Source organism: Pezoporus occidentalis, unplaced genomic scaffold, assembly GCF_034315485.1.
Source record: "Pezoporus occidentalis ecotype Australia unplaced genomic scaffold, CSIRO_AGI_Poc_V1 ctg21, whole genome shotgun sequence".
NCBI lineage: Eukaryota > Metazoa > Chordata > Aves > Psittaciformes > Psittacidae > Pezoporus > Pezoporus occidentalis.
This window is the reverse complement of record NW_026913964.1, coordinates 5197424-5221436: the sequence shown is the minus strand read 5'-3', so window position 1 is coordinate 5221436 and position 24013 is coordinate 5197424. Positions and strand designations below refer to the sequence as shown.

The window sequence follows — 24013 nt, the reverse complement described above, 5'->3', positions numbered from 1 at the left end:
CTGTCTTCAGATTTAATGCAGTACTTGGCTCAAAAAGTTCTTTAAAAATCCCCAATATAAGTGAAAATATTTACAAAATAGAATGTCTCTCACTTAATGTCTATTGGGCAATAGTCTTTTAAAACTCCACAGACACTTGTAAATCTGTCAAAAGAATCACTGCCCATAAACAAACGTTCACGTAAAGAGCATTTCACTGTCAATCAGACAGGATTTGGAATTTTTTAAGCACCATTTTAAAAGTAAACGCAAACCCAGAAATAGGTTAATGTTGATAACAGTAAATTACTAGCTATTTACTCACCAGAAGCCACCAGTAGCATTTACAGGAATCATCCTGACAGTGAAATCAAGTATCAACACCATGAATTCCTATAAACCTGTCACTGACACTATGCCCCGTGAGTTACGCCATTGTGAAAGCTGCTAGTCCACCACTATCCTCTTGTCTGTTCAGTCTGGCAGGTCAGACTGCCAAGCTTGCTATTTTATTTCCTTGTTATAATGCAGGCCTATCTTTGACAAGAGGGTTACTATTTGATAATTCTTTTTTAGAACCTTTACCTCTTCTGTTTCAAAGGAGATTTGAAACCATGCTGCAAGCAAATTCAGTGTAGCACTAGATAATCCCAAGTTTCTGTATCAGAGGATACACAATTCTTTTATCGTGCAGAAGCCTGATACACTACTTGGCCCTATTTACCCAAATAAGAATCTAATACACTTCAGATAAAATATATAAATCTAAATTATTCAGCAAATGCTATATAACTTCCTCATGTTTTAGTTTGTTTGGATTTGCTTTTTTAAAGCAAATTTAATGTTTTAAATATTAAAATTTTCTAACTTGCAAACAATTTTCCAAGTTATACCAGAAGTTATTGGAGATGCATGTTTACTTGTTGGATGCTGTTGCACTATTTGGTTATATTCTCTTCTTATTCCATGCAATATAGATACATATTTACTGCAGGTACACACATAGTAATGTTGGCTTTATTATAATCCATAATATCTGTGGCATCTATAACTCTTGTGCTTATTTATAACTTTGTGTTTCAGATAGAATTTTAAATAAATGTGGATAAGAAGGGAAGAGATTTATCCTGATTCCTTTTGACAACTTCTAACCACTGCAACTGGTTATGGTGCTACTGAGACACAGTTTCAGAGACAGTATGTTACTCATATTTTTGGACACACACTGATAATCAATGCATATCTCAATGACGGCAATACACGAAGTTTCGAACACTAACACTCTTGTCAGGGCTGGATTGACTAATACAGAAGCCTTTGAGCCTTGTAAGAGAGGGAAATGCCATGAAGTGGGGTGTGGAGTTTTCTGAGAAAAAAGGTATCTGAGAAGAATGTAGAAAACTTGTGGTGCTACTTTATTCTTAAGCTTTGCTTTTACTGTCTGAAATGAACTCAACAATGCAATGCAAAAAAGCGTTAGCACACATAAAACCAGGTGCAGCATTCTAACCTACTAATTGCTCGCATAGCTATTTTATGAAGTTACTTTCAGCTAATCTAGAAGAAATGTGCCTCTATGTACATTAATAATTAAGTTTTCTTAAAAAGCCATTTCAGAGGCTAGAACTTTGTTTGAAATACATTTTCCTTGTGCCACACAGAAACAAATATCTGTTAAGCTGCTCAAGCTCTCACATATAAATGAGAGAGAATAATACTTCAGTGATAAGCCCGAAGCTGTGGAAAGTGAAATAATTGTAGTAGCGGCATACGAAACACCCTGTAAAGGTCACCTGTTTGAATGAATTTTTAGGAAGCTTTTGGAAGCCGAGTCAGACATCTTAGGAATTCTCACAAGTTTGACAGGTATTCTGTCTTGGCCTTTTGGGTTTAAGATTTGTGAAGCAGTTTGTTTGTTTAAGTTTAACAACATTTTGAACTTTTACAGTATGTGATGACATGCAGAGCAACTCTCAAACCTATGTTAGTTTCAACTAACCTAGAAGAAAACGGGTGGGGTTTTTTTGCTCCTTGTTTTGTCAAATATCTTGAAACTGAAGAATCTTGTCTGGCTAATTCAGAAGAAGACAAAAGTTTTTTATCAGATAAACTAAAATTTTCACAGTGCTAGAAAAAAATTGACCTTTCAAACACACAAACACCTTCACTTAGTGTACTGAACAAGGGATCTCGTAGAAGAGAATTTGTGGACAATGGCTGAAACAGTTTATGAGCTAGAACCGTAGAGGCTGGAGAAGTGATCTCCTGTTTACCTCTGTACTGCTAGATGTCTGATTTTCTGTGCAAGACAGATCATAAAGTTTCACCTAATTAATTCTTCTACCAAGTTTATGGCTTTGGTTCTGCTAAAGCATCCTGCTTAGATTTAAAATCATGTAAATTCATGAACTACCTACAATATTAGCAGGAACACTTCTCAAAGTGCTAATTAGCCTCACTACTACTAATTTGTATCCCACAGTCTGCATTAATGTACTTTCAATCTTTGATCACTGGCAGTAAATACATAAACGGCCACCTCAATTCCAACAGAAATCTGCCTACTGCATACTCCCTCAAACAGGAAAAGCTGATGAGGCTCATAAATGTTCCTCCCAACACTGGTATTGCACACTCTTCAAGTTACATCATTCATTATCCAGCACACATATTGATAGGGACAATATTCCTCCTGTTCACAGATGTACACTACCTGCCCCCAAATGTGTACTACCTAGTTATGTAACTAAAGCTTAACAGACACACACACATATATTTATTTATTTTTATAAAAGGGCACACACAAAAGTGCACAGAAAATCATCACTGTGGCATTTCCAGCATTCATTTTAGAGTCTTAACATTTGCAGAATGATTTTTAACATGAAACTCGCAAGGATTCTTCAGACAAAGAAAAAATATAAAAGAAAAAAAATTAACAGCACGCCATTGTTTAACGAACAGAAAGCATTCTCTCTTGCTTTTGTACACACATGTGGACATCTGCTTCTAGGGAATGAACTCTTTGCTCCTCTATTTCTGAATTTTATTATGACCATTCCATACTATTTTCTATATATCACAAACTAGAAAATCCAATGGAATTTTAAGAAATGATCCACTTAGGAAAATTGGCACTTCATGTATTCGCTCATGAACATTACTGATGGAACACTGTCAAAATGTTAGTTTGATTGTAAAATATAATCCAATGCACATATACAAGCATGCTTTTAATGCCTCTGTTCTATCTTTGCTGAATTAAAACAAACTGCAATATATCTCATATAGTGGTAAGAAAACTCTGAGGACAGTGCAATTTTGTCAACCCTTGAAAACAAAGTAACTTCTGTACAAAGCTGTCTTTTGCTCTTTTACTTACACCATTCTTCAATGCCTCAAAATACATAATGTAAACGTTGGACAGTGCAAAACTAGAGTGACACTCACCAGGTAAAAAGAACCTGCTCTGTTTATCCTAATGCCTAAAGAAATTACACATGCACCTATCTGGCTTCTCGTGTCCCAATACCAGGTTCAAATTACTATTTGCTTGCACTTACAAAATTTTAAGGTTAATGTTGAAATTTAAAACTATAATTACTATTAAGAAAATTAAAGTGACAAGCTCCCAGAATGTATCATATAACTTCTCTGCTCCTGCTGGGAAAATTTTTCCAGGAACATTTATGCGATTTAGATGTCTAAAAGCCACCGTGAAATTGACTTAAAATGTGTCATTTAAATTAGAATAAAGCTCCAATTATTTTAAAATATTCTAGAAAAGAGCTTCTAATACTTTTTTGAATACTTGCTTGGTTTAAGCCCAGCTGGTAACTCAGAAACATGCAGGCTGCTCACTAACTTCCCCTCCTTCTTCCTCCCCCTGCTCCTGGAGGGATGGGGAGGAGAACCAAAAGAATGTAACTCCCACGGGCTGAGATAAGAACAGCCCAGTAACTAAGGTATAACACAAACCACTACTGCTGCCACCAATAATAATAACAATGAAAAGGGAAATAATGAGAGAGAATACAATTGCTCACGACCCACCTACTGATGCCCAGCCCCCTTCTGGGTAACTCCCCCCAGTTTACATATTGGGTATGACATGCTGTGGTATGGAATACCCCTTTGGCTAATTTGGGTCAGGTGTTCTGTCTCTGCTTCCTCCCAGCTTCTCCTCACTGGCAAAGCATGAGACTGAAGAGTCCTTGATCAGAGTAAACATTACTTAGCAACAACTAAAAACATAGGTGTTATCAGCGTTGTTCTCAGAATAAAATCAAAAACACAGCCCTCCACCATCTACCAAGAAGGAGAAAAATGACTGCTACAGCTGAATCCAGGATAATACTGTCCTCCTGTAATGAATAAACTGTCACCTTTCATTGAAAATGTCTATCAATAAAACAAATTATTTAGGAATTTAAAACTCAAAATTATATAACATTTAGAATTTTCATGATCCAGTAACATTACTGTCTATAAAGCAAATCAGACAATAGACAAAACCTCTCAACATCATAATAATTGCCTATTGATAATTATACTAAAACTCTTGTCCATAAAACATTTTATCTAGGGCCATATTATGCATGAACCAAATACATAATTCCACCTGAATAAGTAAGAACTCATACACTTAATTTCTCCACCTCTGCTTACATAGAAATCCAACAAAAGCTGTACATTTCTCAATTCATTAGATGAAAACACTGATCAATCTTTAGAGCAAACATGGTTTATAGTTAATTAGTGGACATCGTTGCAAAAATCGTTAACTCAGTTTGAGGACTCTGATGAGAACACATACATTTAACAATTCTAAATTACCTTCTTGTAAATAATAGTGATTAAACTTTTATGCTTTTGTATATTTTCCAATTGGTAAACATATTCCCTTATAATTCTTTACAAAAACAAATGCTCAGTATTTAAATATGGAAAATCAGAGAATTTCATTCTTAAATGAGCATGAACTGATTATTTATAATTTTTGCTGCCTTTTCCTTGTCTCTAAAGGAATCCCAGCCGTGTCAGCCAGTAAGTCAGCTTCACTGGGGGAACAACTTAAATCCCTTTATGAAAATGCATGTAGCAGGGGGAATAAACAGTAGGAGTTAGAAACGTGTGCACACCTGCAGGGCTATGATCTTATAGGCACCACAGAGACATGGTGGGATTGGCTCCTATGACTGGTGACTTGCAATGGAAGGAAGGGGAACTAGCAGATGGAGTGGTTAAACTGCTATCCAGACCCGAGAAGTTGTGGCAGTGCAGTGAGGTTAACGCTGACTGGAAAAGGGGAAACATAACCCCCAGTATCCAGTACCTAAAAGGGGCCTATCACAAAGCCAAACAGAGACTTTTTACAGGGGCATGTAGTGATAGGACAAGGTGGAACAGTTTTAAACTGAAAGAGGGTAGATTTAGATTAGACGTTTACTGTGAGGGTGCTGAGACACTGTAACAGGTTGACCAGGGAAGCTGTGGCTACGCCATCCCTAGAAGTGTTCAAGGCCAGGTTGGACGGGGCTTGGAGCAACTTGGTCTAGTGGAAGATGTCCCTGCTCATGGCAGAGGGGTTGGAACTAGATAATATTTCCAATCCAAACCATTTTGTGATTCTATTGTTCTATTTACAGTGTCTGTGGCTGCAAGAATCAAGAATTATTGACCCTTTTCAATTTCCAACCATTTCTCATTTCTAAATTCCCTTCCATTCTTGTCTTATTTATGTAATACTTATCCACTTTGGAATATAATGTGATAAAGAGATCCCTGAAGAGGCACTGAATGAGAGCAATGCAGATGCAGCAGTTTAGTCTGCTCCAGTCAGCTAAGTGGAGCAGTCAGCCATACTAAGAAACAGTATTAATTAGCAATGATGTTGGTATCTGTTTCGATGAAATCTATGTTTCTATGTTAAAGATTATGCATATATGAATATATATACACACATATTCATATCTGTAAACTAATATATGTGGTCATGCCATTCAAGAATGAAAATAAAATTAAGCACTTGAAGAGGAAGAAGAAGCCAAGCATGTACAGTCTGGTGACGAAAAAGCTAACTGAGGATCTAGTTTTTTGTTTCAACTATCTTATGAATAGCTATATAGAAGATGAAGCCTTCTTAGAAATTACATTTAAAGAAAAAGGAGCAATAGTCACAAGCTGCAGCACAGGAAATTCTCACATGGGATAAGGAAAAATATTCAGTGATTCAGCATTGGAACAGGTATGCAGGGAGGTGTTGGAATTTCCATCCTCAGATTCAAAACTGAGCTGCTCATGCCCTGCACAACCTAATCTAAATATGAAGTTAGTCCTGCTCAAAGGCTTTGGACCACAGGACTTCTCGAGGTACCTTCCAATCAATCAATCTGCATTTCTCTATAATTTTAAGATGCTTGGAATGCTTCCGTATAAAAAACAATGTGAAAACAGCCAATTTAACACTGTCATTTCTCATTTTTTCAGCGTAGTTTTACTTGCTTCCCTTTTAATCTTTTTGTAAGGATTATACAGTTTTACAAGATGTAGTTGACACAAGCTTAAGTGTTGATGAAGTTACACTACTTAAATATGGAAAAGTTGAGGGTAACATATGCAAGATACAGATCTGCCAACTGGTTAAGAGGCCCCCAGCTTGAAACCATGTCTCCTGGAGTACTGATATCAAACTGATTATTACAGGTTGCAGATCCATGAATTTTAGAATAAATTATTTCCTTTTGGTTATGTTTGTGTGTGTGTAAACACCTACATATTCATACACACTCAGTTAAGTTAGTAAATATTTTAAACGTATATACAGTACTGAAAAAAGTATCGGTATGAAAACGGCGACTAATATCTCTACTGGTGCCCATGAAAGAAGGTAAAAGCAAAAGGTATGTGGATATTCAGTGGGATCAAAATGTTACAATCTCATAGGAAATTTAATTCATTATGAGAAGTAAAAGTATTACTCTTCAAAGCATTCAGAGTGGACCTATGTTGGTTTCCATTTTTAAACATTCAGTAAGTATCTTTGCTCTTTCAGTTATTATATTATTAAGGTCAGGAATACAAAAAGTTATAATGAACATTACAGTACATCACAGAATCATAGAATCAAAGGAACCTAATATTTCTTCCTTTTTACTAACGAAACATCATTTTAAAATTTTATGAACTGTATTGCAAAGAAGAGCAATGAGTATGATAGATGGACTCAAGCTACAGTGTAAGTAATTTTGAATAATTAAGATTGTTCAACTTTGGACAGAGATTAATAAAAGTTTCATGATAAAACTTATACAAGTCTATCATACTGAGACTTTCTTTCTAAAAATCTTCTTACAGTTACACATTTCAAACATTCTGTTCTTATTCCAGAAGAACACCAATCAAGTGGCATTGGCCAGACTAGAAGGTAAGTCATGTTTGGTCACAGGGAAAGGAAAAAGTGGAAAACATTGCCCTAGACGACGCATAGGATATTTTACAGTTTAAAAATATTGATAAAAAGCAAAACCTTTTTTTTTTTTCCATCTGGATTAACTAGAAAGCTAAAACCTGTTAAATCAATAAATGTATCTGCTTATTTCACTACGTAATATTTGAAAACCTTGGACATACACTGACTATACAGACCTGGAGTGAAAATGTGAGCTTACAGAAAACATTTCTTTTTCCTGTGACCTTAAAGTGGAACCAGATTTCACTCTAAAACTTTCATCTCACTATTTAATATTGCATTCTTTTGCACTTCTTTCCCCTTAAAAGTCTATATTGAATGCATATTTTTGTTTATAATTATTTTTAACTTAAAAATGTTCATTATTACAAAGTTTGTTCTGGAATATATGTTAAAAACCTCTAAGATTAAGGTTTTCCAAAAATTTGATTGAATTTTTAAGCCAAACTTTAATCCCTTTAGACTAAAGTTAGTCTGTCCCTTTAAACTCTAATCTGAAAGACTTCAAAATAGCAAATTGTATGGAACTCAATCTGTTTATCTGAAAAGGATGAAAGGGTTTGTGCTCCATCTAGATTTGAACTTTTGGTTCCACAGTGTCTAGGTATTTCAAACCAGAGGTTTACACCATTAAGACATGCCACTCATGATAACTCAATCTTTCCTATGTTAATACCCATGATAGAAAGACAAATTAATGCCTCGGTAAGATAGAAAAAAAAATTTTAAATACTAAATTACAACTATTTCAAAAAGTGTCTATAAAAATTGCCACTTCAGGCACAAGAGGTGATATTTATCTTTTTAAAAAAAATATTCAGGCAAAAAAAGTAACCTCATTAACAGGAACATTATTTTGTTCCCTAATGGCACACAAGAAAAAGCCTCCTTCATTTATTACCTTTGTCTCATCCCACTTAAGCAACAAGGTAATCTGCTTAAGACAACCTTACTCAACCAAACTGTGACATAAACCCAATGTACCCTGTAACACAGGCAGCCGCAGTTAATATTGTTCAAATTATTTACATCTGAAGGGCCGCGCCTGTCTGGATAGCTGGGCCCGACGCTTCTCGGGACTTGGTTTCTGCTACTCACATCTGTTTCAGCTTTAGACTTTCACTGGTATTCTGCCAGCAGCCACAACTTTTTAATGGCTACAATAAACTACAGAGACTCATCAAATCTTTGTTGTACGTGTTAAAATTATAACCTCTTCAATTAAAATTTTGATTTAAAAATAAACTGCAGCATCATCTGAAGAAAAAAATTTGAAAGGCAATGTTTGAAAGGAATTGAACATTTTTATATGACTGATTGTTTCTTTGTTTAAATACAAGAGAAACTAATCACAGGAATGCTTGTTAGAATTCGGCTGCATATTTCTGAGTGATAAAATACCAACCTCTGAAAATATTTCCACAACCTTTTTTGTTTCAAATCTTTGCTGTCATTAAGTTTACATGCTAATTTGTTTGGCCGGGTTTCAAATACATCTTTACAAAGAAGAATTATGAAAACAACATTAACATAACTTTTCTAGATTTTCTATAAATATCTAAGAAAATTTGGTTTAGGAATTAGAAATCAGCATTTGCAAGAAAGCTGCAGTTTTTATTTTATGAGTTAAAGTATTTAGCTTTTCCTACTTGCTGTCTGTGTCTTTGCAGTGTAGAACAAATATGATGTGAATGTCACAGCCTCAGTGTAATCTTGCAAGACTAAGATGCATGACAGCAAAACTACATTCTGAAAAAGTGCAAGATCAAACACAGATCATGTTTCTGCACAAACTAGCCCAAAAGAGGGCAGGCCAAGAGGTTTACAGGGCCTGGCGATGAGAGGAGATAGAGCACTTACTTATGCCTGGGTCGAACAAACAACAACTGATACTTTCCTACCACTGTTAACCTCTGAAATTATCCTAAAGATGGCAGTGACCTAATCCAGTAATTTCTAACTGTAAGGATAAACTATTTTGTAACGGTTTTCACTGCCTTGTATTGAAAAGAATTAAAAATAATCTTGTTAAACTCTGATTCTAAAAGTACTCTTCATTTTGATGCAGAGATTTAAACATAAATGGAGAAGTTTTTACAGGCTTTCATGCAGATTCTCTTACTAAACTCCATTTTCCACACAAAACTGCTTCAGTATAAGTAGCAGCTTTTCCTTAACAATAAAGACAGGCACAAAATAGTCAGTCATCATTTGCTGGATTTTAGAAAGTCACATGAAGCACAAAATAAAAATGAAACTGCTTGGAATACTTAGAGAGCAACCCTTCCTATTTTATTTCTACTCAGTACCTTGATTGATAGATGAGTTGGGTTTCTGAGCCCCTCTTTATAATAAACATTTTAAAATGTTTATTTTATGTCTCAGGGTGAAAATATTTTGAACTGGAGCTTTCTATGTCCCTTTGCTGTCCCTTGGCAAGCTGTGCTTTATTTCTACATTAATAGTATTCAACTCTTTTTTGTAGCTGTTAAGTTGCTGTTATACGAGTACTGAAGAAAGTATTTATATTATGGAACTAACAGATATCTACAGTTAAACACACAGTTCTAGAGACGCCAGAGGAAAATTCACATATAACTAAAGAAAATTTCAGAAAGATTTCTTTAGGGGCCTTTTGATTGCAAAAGGGAAAATTACTATTCAGTACCTTTACTTACATTTTTATTAAGTTGTGAGTTTGATTTTTTTTTCTAATTTATGTGAGTAATTTGTGCCACAGTGTAAAAACTCTAAATGAATCAACACTATAAACCTAATTAGCAATAAGAAAACCTCGTAAAGGTCACATTTTAAACGGCACTTTGTTGTTAGCAGAAAAAATGTGAAAGTTCCCAGTTACCTTCTAGATCTCTCTTCAGTTTCCTTAAGTCTTTTATTAGGTCTTCAAATTTAACTTGGGAGGCCTGGAAAAAATCCTGTGGTTCTGGTAAAGGAAAAATACTCTTGTCTGTTCCTGCTTCCTAAACAAACAAACAAACAAAAATGCCACTATAAAAATTGAATGCATTTGAAGTGAAATAAATTATTTTTTTAAAACATCATGTATGAAACCCTATCATAAAACTGCAAAATAAAATATTTAAAATAATTAATGCTAAAACAACATTCAAGATGAAATCCTGATCATTCTGAGTGCTGAAAATTACTTTTTGATGTTGTAAAGCAAACTTTACTCAATTTAAACTATGAAACAACATTGAGCTCGCAATTCACAACAACGAATTTCTGTTCATTGTATGTTAATCGAGGTTTAGATAAAGGATTAGAAGTTTCTTAAAAACAGATAACATGAATGCCTATTTTAACGCAACAAGTGATCTTATGCCAAAGGTTTGTGGTTTTATTCTCTCACGATTCATTAAATACACACACACTTTATAAGCATATATGGAAAACAATATTCATATATTGCCTGGAGTATTTTATACATTTAAGAATATACAGTTGAAGGTTTATGCAGCTAAATAAATTCCATGGTTTAATGTCTGTATGGAATTCATAAGTACATATACCTTATTTTTAGCACAGTAAGAAAAACAAATCAGGAGTAAAACAGAACAAAATAAAAAACCTTACAAGGTTCAAAGCAATATCTCCGGTGGAAATTAAGTATATCGATGATATTAATGTAACATTGCTGGGTATAAACGTATACTAGTGAGTTTAAATACTCCTGTGCATGGATTTCATGTGATAAACGTAATAGATAAACTGTCATAGGTTGGAAAACTAATTGTTTTGTGAACATGGAATAAAATAATTTTATTATTATAAAGATATAGACTTTTTGGGGAAAAAAAGTAGAACTGATGACATTTACACAGTTTCCATTTCCTCCCAAGAAAAATGCTTTAAAAAAATTCCCTGAAGTAAAACTACATTGTAGTACAAAGTTTGCAAAAATATTAAAATAAATGAATTAGAAACATTAGGTTCAGCATACATATGTCGATACCCTAAAAACTTAGAGCATTAAATGTTAGACAAAGCTGCTTTTGTTATGAGGCTTTTTATGAGGCAGTTACTTCAGTTAAAGTAATGACACTTTATTTCCCTGCTCCAAAGAAAAAAAAAAAAAAAAGAAAAAAGAAAAAAAAGAGAAAGAAAACAAGTACAGATCTACATATATGCTAGCTTGCAATTTTTTATCTCTTCTACACCTCAGCCAAAGGAGCTCTTCCACAGGCTTCTGACATACAGACCCATCAGCATTACAAATCATAGAATCACAGAATGGTTTGGGTTGGAATGGGACCTTTAAAGACCAGCTAGTCCATCCCCCTGCCATGGGCAGTCTTCACCAAAAAAAAAAAAAAAAAGGAAAAGAACAACAACAAAAAAGGAAAAAAACTATTTGCATTCGACTAGACCTAGGGCTGTTAAAAATTACACTAGTCTTAGATTCAAAGATTAGATAACGGTTCAAAAATAAGCAATTACATACTTAAATTAATAGTGACAATAGCTCAGATTTTCCACTTAAATACTTTGGCTGCTGCTGATAGCTATTAAAAAGCCTCATAAATATAACACACTCAAAGCAGGAGCCACACCTCTTCCTATATTTTCAATCCCTAACTTCATCCCCATGAGCTGACTCATCTATCTTAGAATACCAACCTGTCCAAATGTTCTGTCATGAGAAGAGAAATCATGCTTCTGTCTTCCATTATTACCACATCAGAACAGGATTTACAACTTTAGAGTAACCAGGATGTAAGAAGACAGGACTGGAGTGATCACCTGCCCAGTCTTGCTGCAGTCACAGTCAACTGCCAGTTCAACCATTACTGTAACATTTTCCAAAGCCTTATCATAAAACCTGTAGCAAATTTCAGACCTACTGAGGTCCACATCCATTATATGAAAGCAAAAGAAATGGATTTTATTTTTCTGTCAGTGCTGCTATGTACAGATTTTTAAAAAGCTAATGTAAACCCTTTTACAATATCTTAAAGAAATCTAATTTTGGAGAGACTGATACAGTAAGTGAATCTCTTACCTTATCACAGTGGCGTAGGTAATATATGACGACATAATCCACAAGATTAATACCATTATCCTAGGAAACAAAAAATGTATTATTAAAAATGTATGTTATTAACACTGCTCAAACGAATGAAAATTTCTCAATTTGTAAATAAATATTTACTATTATTATTTTATATTGCCATGAGAAATAGGACTTACAACATCATCAGCCCTAGCATTATTGACCAAAAAAATCAATCTTTCATAACATGGGATTGATTGTATGAGCATAGGACCTACAGCTTCTTTTGGTTCTAAGAAAACACCCACTGGGAGAAGCTGTCCCCATATATTTTTTAAATAATACAAGGCATTACTTAATAATAATATTAACTTCATTAAAAATATTAACTAATAACATTATTCTTTAATATAATATTAACTAAATATTACAGCCACCCCAGATATATTCAGGTGAACTGAATTTCTTGATTTTTCTAGTCTCAATTCATCTACAATGAGGATCTGAAAGAGGCATAAATATTTTTCATATTTTACTCCAAATATAAAACCAGACATCATGTACCTAACAAGTATATTTCATGCCCTTCTGCCTTCTAAATATGGATTTTAATACTTTGTGGAATCATAATTTCCGTGGTCTTGCATATAAAACAACTGTACACAACATCATTTTATTTTGTTATGTCGTTGTGTGAGCATAGGCCAGATGAACTAAAGGAAATGTGTAAAATTGTGACTTACATGTTACAGGGTAGTGTTCAGCAATGTAAAAGAATCATAACATAGGGAATTATATCTGGAATGTCCTTGAAGGTTTTTTTGGATGTATTTTCATATTGTATATTAGAAGATATCAGGACAAACATTTGTATGTGAACAATGTCTGACTTCCTGTACACAGCTGCCTCGCCTATGTTAGAGTCTGCAGCACATTATATTTTATTAGTTTCATACAACAGCAATATTCTTAACAAAGCAAGTCATCACTGTCATACAGACAAAGCCACTCTGCTTGTATAACAGTTTTGGAAGACATTGATGCAGGTCATGCAACAAAAAGGAACTGAGGTGAATCATGAAGTGGTAAATGCTCCATCCCTAGCAGTGTTCAAGGCCACGCTGGACAGAACCTTGGGTGACATGGTCTAGGGTGAGGCGTCCCTGCCTATAGCAGTGGGGGTGGAACTAGATGATCTTAAGGTCCTTTCCAATTCTAACTATTCTATGATTCTATGAACATTAATTGCCCTTTAGAGTGAAATACATCTGTTGCTAAACTGTCAAACCTATTGCTTTGGTTTAAAGTATATTTGTGTAAGATGAAACGCAGAGATTCTGAAGTGGTGAGCTACACATTTTAACTATCTATATTAACTAACTTTCTAGGCTCATGTTACAACAAATGACTTTTATAGTAAGTAAGAGATATTTAACATTGACACTTTACCTTGGCTCCTGGAATTCAGCTTACCTAGATGCAATACTCTTTCTGGCAGTTCCCAAAAAAAGGAATAACGGAACACAGGAAGGATACTTTAGTGTTCAATTACACAAGACCCTGCATTCTTCTTCCTTGCAATACGGTCTACCAATTAATTTTGAGGTTTCATGTCTGCCTGTAGCAGTTGGCCCCTTCAAGCTTTTATGCATTTTGGAGACTAGTCTAAATGAAAACTATATTTATTTTGGCTACCAGGGAATTGTAAATACTGCATTTTTATAGCTTGTTTTGCTAAGGAACACGTCTTATGCAATTATATTGTATATCTGTCACTCCTTTTCACAATTAATAATTTTGGAACACGCTGGCTAAATTCAGCCAAATTGGAAAGTCACAGAGATAATTAAATTCTTACAAGTTTATGGTTAGATACAAGAGCAAGACTAAAATTAGCACTTCTACTGAGAAAAACCAGGCCAAGCTCAGTAGTTATACATTTTTCTTTATGGCAGCTGGCCAACCAATGAATACCTGAGTACAAGGAAACTTGGCCTGGTTCTAGTTTAGCTGCAGCTTGTACCAAGTCTTGTCCATGGAGTAGGACTGGAAGAAAAGTGGTCTGAATTAGAATTAGAAACATAGAATCATAAAATCATTTAGGATGGAAAAGACCCTTAAGATTATCAAGTCCTAACTGTTAAACTAACGTTGCCAATACACCACTAAATCATGTCCCTAAGTGCCACCTCTTTTAAATACCTCCAGGGATGGTGACTCAACCACTTCCCTGGGCAGCCTGTTCCAATGCTTGACAATCCTTTCAGTAAAGATTTTTCTTCCTAATATCCAATCTAAACCTGTTGTGCTATCACTTGCTACTTGGGAAAAAGAGTTTGACAGCCCTCTCACTTCAGCTTATGTTCAGGTAGTTACAGAGTGAATGCTAAGGCCTCCCCTGAGCCTCCTTTTCTCCAAGACAAACAACCCCAGTTCCCCCAGCTGCTTCTTGTAAAACTTTTTGTCTAGACCCTTCACTAGCTTGATTGATCTTTGAACATGCTCCAGCACCTCATGTCTTTAGGAGACAAAGGACTCACAGAACTTTCATTAATACAGTTGCTAACTGAACAATTCATTAAATGTGTTTTTACACATTATTAATGTTTGCATTCACAAATAAAATAAAAAACTCCCTAGATTCCCTAATTTCCGGACATTGGCTGGCACACGAATACATTCTTACATACATGAAACATAACTGGGAACAAAAGCTTAAAATCTACATTTCCTGTAATTCAAGAGAGCACTTCATTGCTGCTTCATGTATTCATGTAGTGTCTATGTATGCTCTGGCAAAGAATGACTTTAAGCAGTGTTTCCATTGCCTACATTATTTAACACCTCCTCCTCTGCCCTACTGAAATAAGGAACAAAGCAATCTCCTCTCAAAAGGTTTCCAAAGTTTGTTTGAGACTAACTCTGATCCTAGCATGACTAATCATGAGTGCTAGCTCTCAATTTTTGACAAAACAATTTATTGCCATCTATGAGCATTTTTCTCGTGCATGCCATTCAGAATTCATGCCCTACATCCATTTAACTGCTAATTAAAAAAAAAAGACTGAAAATATCTTGCTGGGTCTGACGTGCCTCTTTGAAGAGGATCAGAATCCTGTATATTATAAATTTATATGCCTTAAGTATAATTCCATAGTGTACATGTTACACTGAACCTTCACTGATACTTTGCTTTTAAACCTGATTTTAAAAATATTTTTACTCACCTAGAGCTATGTTAAGAGCAAGAAAAAAGAATGGGCACATTTACTGGAGAAGACTTCAGCAGTCTGTGCTCTCTCACTTCTTTATACCCTACTGTAATTACATCCCTACTAGTAAGAGAGAGCCCTCACAGAAGACTTAGTAGTACTGAATAGGAGAAATTGGAGATTATGGAAATACGCACATGTGAAAAAGAAAGTGAAAAGTTGGGTGAAAAAAAAATCAAGAAAATGGTACAAAGTGCCTTGTTCCTTCAAGCAAGAATGGTAAAAAATAAGAAAATACTAACTTTTGACAGATGAAGGACCAAAAACATCACCTGAGAAAAAAATATTGTTAATTGAAAATTAGCACTTACCCTGCTTTTGACATCCTTTAGTTTGGGGAGTATTTCCAATCCAAATCCATCTGCTTGACCTCGGGTCCTATTCCCACCATTCATATAATTTCCAAAAGCCAGAATCAAACCTAAAATTTCCTTTACGCTTGTCATGTTCAGCAAAGCCTGGAAAAAGGATACTAGTCGGTAACTGCTATTGGCACAAAAATTCTAATTGCTAATATAACAAAAAAGCTTTTTTTTTTTACTTTATTTTTGCTAGAAGTTTTGTTTCTTGTGTGTTTTTATTCCACTAGGGAAAGGAAGCTAAAACGGGAACAACAGTCGAACATTTAAGAGGAACATTTATTAGACTGTACCTGCCTAAGACACTGTCTTTAACTTAATCCATATGAAGCAAATTATATGGTATCATACACTATGCAGATGACAAAAACACATTAATTGAAGATTACTAAGCATTCTTAGTAGCCTTTAAAAATCTTACTGATGATGGTTTATCACTATTCTATGATTCTACGAGTTTGCACAGTCAAATGGAGATGTGCTATTTTTGCTGCCACTAGGTTAGACTCAGACTGTCATAGTCAGTCTGCTTCCCATTGGTCCTCGTGCTCTGGAAATTCACATGTCTGGATCCATGCAGACATACGAGGGTGAGGACTAAATTATTGCACCTCAAAATGGAAAAGAAACACAGTGGAGAACTAATAAATTATTTTACTTTACATATAAAGACATCTATCTTGTCAATTGAGAACCTGAGGCCACCGGCCTAATTCTTAAATATGCAGCCTTAGAGTACACCTTATACTACACACTGGATAAATCAGTTGTAGTGTGAGCTCCTCACAAGCAAACTGAGAGCAATTCCACTTCCCCTACCTCATACAAAACTGAATCGTTATTTATGTCTCCTTTTTAAAGAAAACACTAATTAACTATTTTCACTAGAATATGCAAAGGAATCCAAAGAGGCAGAACACAGGCACTTTGTGAAGGCAAACAGCAAAAGCTAGCTCCAAATTTTGAGGGAAAAAAAAAAAGTCAGGATGCTATACTTTAGGTCACTATTTAAGTCCTCTTTGAACTCCTAACTCATTCTACTTTTCATGGTTTATTGGTTAGAATTTAAAAATCTTGTCTTTAATCATTCATAGTATAGAAATCTTAGGTACAGCTTTGTCAGTTACTAAAAAATCCACTATATTAGGGATAACAGAAATGTACAGATACCAGGGCAATGTAATAAGCTTATGAACGTGATAGACATCTATTGTGGATGGCATCAACAGTGATGTGCAAAATAAAGTAAGCTTACAAGGCCCTGTACTAATCTAGTCTTATATTTAATTTCTATTTAATGGAGATTATCTATTACTCCACTTAAAGTGCAAAGTAATAAAAATCTTCCACTGGAATAAAAATCAGTTTTCCTACATAGATCATAGGGTATCACACAGAACTCATCTTCCTTCTTTCCTCTACCTTTTGTTCTCATAAGCAGCTAAGAAATTTAGTATATTTTTATTTTCCTAAGTAGCCAATAATCAGCCTTAAGGTTCATGATTTATGTTAAAAAAGAAGTATGTTTCTGTTTTTATTTAGCTTTCATTATGACTTACCTTGGAAACACGAGTTATGATATCAACTTTCCGGTGCACTGATGTAATCCCTTCAGAAAAAACTGACTGGAAGATAATACACTGGGCCCGTTCTGTGAAGTTGGGGATCTGAGATAACTCATATAAAAACCTGTAGGAAAAACAAAAGTATAAATGAATCTTTATATTTCTTTTCTGTGGGGTACAATAATGGATCAAAGCTGTAGTACAATGAAATATACATGCAAGTTTTCCTACTTCAAATCAAATGTGACAGAATTTATGATTCTTACATTCCTTATGCTCGATGTGTTAAGAAATCCTATTAATATCAAGAAAAAGGCAAGATATTAATCATTATCACACGAATACATTAACCCTGAGTAATAAGTAGAAGAAACATAAACCTAGATCATAGGTTAAAAAGAAAAGAAAAAAAAAAGGAAAAGGAAAGAACTAGAGAAACACTAACTCTTTAATGTTTCACTCACGTGTTTTTGTTTCTCCTAAAAATTTGCCCAGCAATACGGAAGTCAATATATTCCTACAATGTTATTTCATAATATAAAATGTCTGCCAAGAAATTTCTTCTGATGCTCAGCCTCAATTTTCTTTTACTAATTTGCACCACGCTTCCAATTATATAGCAGCGTGTTTTATGGTAATGCACCTAGCCATATATTTAGCTCTAAAATACTTGCAGATTATATCTCTTTTCAGTCACTGTTCAGCATAGTTACTAACTCTTTATTTGTTCTTTATCTGTCCTCATATATGCACTTTCTTTGTGAGTCTGCTCCAGCCTTCTTCCTTTAACTCTTTGGTAAATATAGACAAATAGAAGCATATTCAACAACTGTAGTTTGGATATGACAAAATGAAAGCATCCCAAAGGCATGAGTAATTCCGCACTTTTCTTCAGTTTAAAATAAATAATAAAAGAAGCTTTAGCATTTCTTATAATAAAAGATGTTGCATGATTTGCTTCGTGGGTTTTGAGTCAAGATTTCAGAGATACACATGCTTTCTTGAAATCCAGAAACAAGCTGCCTTTTGTTCCAGTATCACTTTAGAACATTCTTCTAATCTCATGTCTATAGATATCCCTAGATACCCCATAACACAATGCCATAAAGATCTTTCTACATCATGGGAAATTATGGAAACCATTATTATCTTGCATTTTTAACGAATTTATTTTAATTATTTAAACCAATACATCTGATTTCCCCAAATTATTTCTTTTTCATAATAGATAATATCATCACCTTCAAATCTGCTTTATAAATTTCTCCTGCATGCAATGCTTTGTTGAATACATAATGGCTGTCTAAATTAACAGCAAAATCCACTTGCGGCTGGTGTGAAATACGACGTTATAATTGGAACATATATATTTTTTCCCTTCTTTTTCTTTCTTCCCTGATGTAAAAATCTATTGTGAGAGAAGGACTGGGGAGGCCCAGCTTGGCTTTTACACTTTAGCAGTGGGGAAAAAAAGAAATGCCAAGCTGGTATTAATAAAAATGCTTCCTATTGGGAATGAATGGTATTGCCAGGAAAAAAAAAAAAAGAAAAAAAAAAGGATACTTTGCACTTTGTGTGAGAGAAACAAAAGAAGGAAAAACCCAAACTATTTCACTGAAGTTCTAATATACATACATTTTAAAAGTTTAAATTAAAAAAGCCAAATGACACACATTCTTCTCTTCCTTTGAAAAGGCAAGCATTTTCTACATGCTGGTCATTTTGGAATACAACATAATTGTGTCAAGAGTTAAAAGAGCATCAGCATAAAAAGAAAGTATCTCCAGATTTTGGAATTCAAAGTATTCAGTGTAAATATCTAGACAGAACTCTCATAATTGAAATCCATCAAAAAAGGAATCTTAGTGATTATGAATGTAGTTATGAAACACAAAATCATGGCATGAATCTGTAGTTATAGAATCATGCAATTATAGAATAGTTAGGGTTGGAAAGGAACTTAAGATCATTTGGTTCCAACCCCCTGCCATGGGCAGAGACACCTCACACTAAACCATGCCACCCAAGCCTTTGTCCAGCCTAGCGTTGAACACCGCCAAGGATGGAACATTCACAACTTCTCTGGGCAACCCATTCCAGTGCCTCACCACCCTAACAGGAAAGAACTTCCTCCTTTACCCAATGTAAACTTCCCCTATTTAAGCTTTAACTGTTACCCCTTGTCCTATCACTACAGTCCCTAATGAAGAGTCCCTCCTCAGCACCCTTATAGGCCCCCTTCAGATACTGGAAGGCTGCTATTGAGGTCTCTACGCAGCCTTCTCTTCTCCAGGATGAACGGCCCCACTTTTCTCTGGCTGTCTTCATACAGGAGGTGCTCCAGTCCCCTGATCATCCTGGCCCTCCTCTGGACTTGTTCCAACAGTTCCGTGCCCTTTTTATGTTGAGGACACCAGAAATGCACACAATACTCCAGGTGAGGTCTCACAAGAGCAGAGTAGAGGGGCAGGATCATCTCCTTTGACCTGCTGGTCACGCTCCTTTTGATGCAGCCCAGGATACAGCTGGCCTTCTAGACTGCCAGCACACACTGCCAGCTCATGTTCATTTTCTCATCGACCAACACCCCCAAGTCCTTCTCTGCAGGGCTGCTCTGAATTTCTTCTCTGCCTAACCTGTAGCTGTGCCTGGGATTGCTCCCACCCAGGTGTAGGACCTTGCACTTGGCATGGTTAAACCTCATGAGGTTGGCAGCAGCCCACCTCACAAGCGTGTCAAGGTCCCTCTGGATGGCATTCCTTCCCTCCAAGCTATCAACCGAACCACACAGCTTGGTGTCATTGGCAAACTTGCTGAAGGCGCACTCAATCCCATTGTCCATGTCACCAACAAAGACACCGAACTAAACTGGTCCCAACACCGATCCCTGAGAGACACCACTCGTTACTGGTTGCCAACTGGACATTGAGCCATTGACCACATCTCTTTGTGTGCGGCCATCCAGCCAGTTCTTTATCCACCCAGTGGTCCACCTATCAAATTGATGTCTCTCCAATTTAGAGACAAGGATGTCATGTGGGACAGTGTTGAATGCTTTGCACAAGTCCAGGTAGATGACATCAGCTGCTCTACCCCTGTCCATCAGTTCCGTAGCCCCATCACAGAAGGCCACCAAATTGGTCAGAAAGGATTTCCCCTTAGTGAAGCCATGCTGGCTGTCACCAAGCACCTTGTTGTTTTTCATGTGCCTTAGCATGCCTTCCAGGAGAATCTGCTCCAAGATTTTGCCAGGCACGGAGGTGAGACTGACTGGTCAGTAATTCCCTGGGTCATCCATTTTCCCCTTCTTGAAAATGGGGGTTATATTTCCCTTTTTCCAGTCATTGGGAACTTCACCTGACTGCCATGATTTCTCAAATATGATGGACAGTGGCTTAGCAAATTCATTTGCCAGCTCCTTCAGGACCCGCAGATGGATTTCATCAGGTCCCTTGGACTTGTGCACGTTCAGGTTCTTAAGATGGTCTCGAACCAGATCCTCTCCTACAGTGGGCGTAAGGTCTTCATTCTCACAGTCCCTGCATCTGCCTTCCAAGACTAAAAACTGGTGGTTTATCAAAGATAAACCATCAGTTCAGGTGGAGAGAAACCGTCAATTTTACTTCAGCCATTTTTTGCAATTTTAATCTGAGAAAAGTATTATTTTGACTTAAAGTAAGCATGACTGTGACATGGCTTTTTGAGAGGTTTCTTGCTGCTACACTTCTTATGGCCTAAAGTAACAGAATTTGCTGTTCATCATTGTGAGGTCCATTTTACTCCTCTCCTGCAGAAACTGTAATAAAAAAAAAAAAAAGCCTTTACTTGAGAACTCTTCTATCCTACCAGAATCCTGTAGTAAAGGACTTAAGGGTACTTTCAAGCCAGGCATATTACCATGTTGTTAGTGTAACAGAACATTCTTCCTGAAGATAGGCAAGGAAAGCTTACTCTCTGGAGGCAAACTATTTATCAGTTCACATTTACGCACATTTTAAGAATATAAAACTTGTAAATTTTTTTCTGGGGGGAAAGGCATATCTAATTCTGCAAGTTTCTAAGTAAGCCAGTAAAATTTAAACTGAAGTAAAAGGAAAGAAGTCTTCAAAGAAAGCAAATGGCACTACTTGGACAGCAATTATCAATAGCACACTAATTCCTGAATTCAAACATATATGTATAATACATACAAACCAGGAAAGCTCAATACCATATTTTGCTGCTACTTCCTTCATTTGTATTTCTTTAACAGCAGAGAGGACTTCAAAGAGTTTATATTACAACTAAAAGGGTCCTCCTGGAAACTAGCTAAAGCATCTGTATCCTGCTAGCAAACTCCCAAATTGTGGTCAATTGTGCATATAAATGTTTATCATGATAATGAACATTAGCATTTTAACAACTATTATCATAAAGCATAATTTAGGGGGGTATTGTCATGTTGCTGTCATAATTACTACTTGTGCCAACAATAGCAAATTTAACATGCCAGTGAAACAAATCAAAATCACATGTGCAGGACAGCATCAGTGATACCAATAAATCTTTCTACTTGTCTTGTAATCCAAGCATTTAAAAATGGCAAATGTTTCCTTTAGACTTCAGTGAATTCATGTCAATGAACTCATTACATGACTGCCTATTGCTAGTATTTCCAGTAGTCTTTTGTCTTTGACAGCAGTATTTGACTCTGAATGATCAGGCATAACTGCTATATTTACAATACTTTTAATTATGGAACAATGATAGCGTAAATCCAACTTCGTGTTTAAGATTAACATTTACTCACTGAAATTTATAAAAACAGACAACCTTTTGTAAATCTGTAGTTCTACAAGATTTGTATTCTCTAGAACAAAAAAATGCGTTAATATTTGTTTCATTGAGACATACAGCAAACAGACTGCCAAAGATTCAAGCTCTGTAAAACACTAACTAGTCACACAATGTATTTTCATGCCCCAAGACAATGCAATGAAAGCCATGGATACAGGATGCAAGAACAAGCTAGTATATACACTTTACAGCTATTTGTCCTCTAAATCTTACTTAAGAATGATAGCCATTCAATCAAGTATGATAGGCCACTCTCCAAAATTAACCTATTCCCCAGTGGACAGTCACAAATGAGTATTTAGCTGATTTGTATTAGGAGAAAGAGAAAAAAGAATGTGCTTTTCACCACTAACATTTTAATGGGGGAAAAAAGGTATGAAAAGTCAATACTTCTGACATCGACCAGTCACATACTATCTCTGCTACTTCAGTTCTTCCTCGCCCTACCCCTTCTTACGGCAAAGACAGCATAAAAGCCAACAACTGAAAAGAGCAAGAAGCAAGATGACAGAGAGGCAGGAAACTGCACTGTGATTAGAAAAAAATTATGGAAGTACAAAGAGAAATTTAGCAAAGTAGCAGAAGACAAACACCACCAGCAGGCCAAAATCTGATATCAAATTAATACACTAAAATAAAATTCAGGATTACAATTCTGCTTATGGGTTCTTGTGATTTTCACATTATTCTAAGGTTTATTACAACGGAAGGGGTAATACTTAAGAAGTTTTTCATCCTAACAGTTGTCAGTGCCCAGAACAGTTACAGGAGATGAACTGTGGAATCAGCCTTGTAGGTCTTCAATTAGCATGACCAAAGTGTACATTGTGTCTTTGCCACAGAACCCACCAAACCCCTCTGTGCATGGAGCTGTTTCAAATAATCAACAACCAAAATTAATCTGGCCCTGCTTTATGACATGTTAATTTAGCCCTAAAAGCTGTAAGGGAAGGATAAGACTTTTATAAATGTGAGAATGGGAACAGAATTTTTTTGACTCAAGGCTACATAATTTATCAGTTTTGGTGGTCGAAGCTGTAGTAAAATTTGTCATGTATGAAAAAAGTTGTGATAACGGCAAAGTTTACATCATGCCTTGAATTACACAAAAAAGTTGAAAATTAGCTACCCAAAATTGTCTATCAAGATCCCTTTTAACATACCATCAAGAACTATATTATATAACAATTAAATACTACAGAAAGATAATCTTACTGTTCTGGTTTATCCAGAAGCTTCAGTTCCTCCTCTTTTGAAGTCTGATAATATTGCTTGATTTTCTCCAGTTCATCCTTTTGTGCTCTCTAGGTGAATTAATATAAATTTATTAATAACTAATTTATAACAAATGAATAGAATACTATTTACCCGTTTGTCTGCAAGTAACAACCATACTTTTATTGGAAAACATTTAGACTATGCAAAAGAGTGAGGAATAGAGATCTATGATAAATTTATTCATTGCCTTGTAGTGTCATTTACTACCGATGGACACAAAGCAGAGCACCCTTGTAGAA

At 35.5% G+C, this 24013-nt stretch overlaps 1 protein-coding gene across 6 annotated transcripts in view; it reads right to left on the bottom strand.

Annotated features, from left to right (window-relative positions):
- FMN1 (formin 1) overlaps nucleotides 1-24013 on the bottom strand; it is a 189289-nt gene that overhangs the window by 39778 nt on the left and 125498 nt on the right. For all 6 annotated transcript variants that reach the window (XM_062619315.1, XM_062619314.1, XM_062619317.1 and 3 more), the window contains 5 exons: nucleotides 23712-23800; nucleotides 17655-17784; nucleotides 16048-16194; nucleotides 12474-12533; nucleotides 10311-10431 (listed from right to left, as the gene is read on the bottom strand). In XM_062619315.1, the coding sequence (XP_062475299.1) occupies nucleotides 10311-10431; nucleotides 12474-12533; nucleotides 16048-16194; nucleotides 17655-17784; nucleotides 23712-23800 (547 nt within the window). The remainder of the gene's footprint in view (nucleotides 1-10310; nucleotides 10432-12473; nucleotides 12534-16047; nucleotides 16195-17654; nucleotides 17785-23711; nucleotides 23801-24013) is intronic.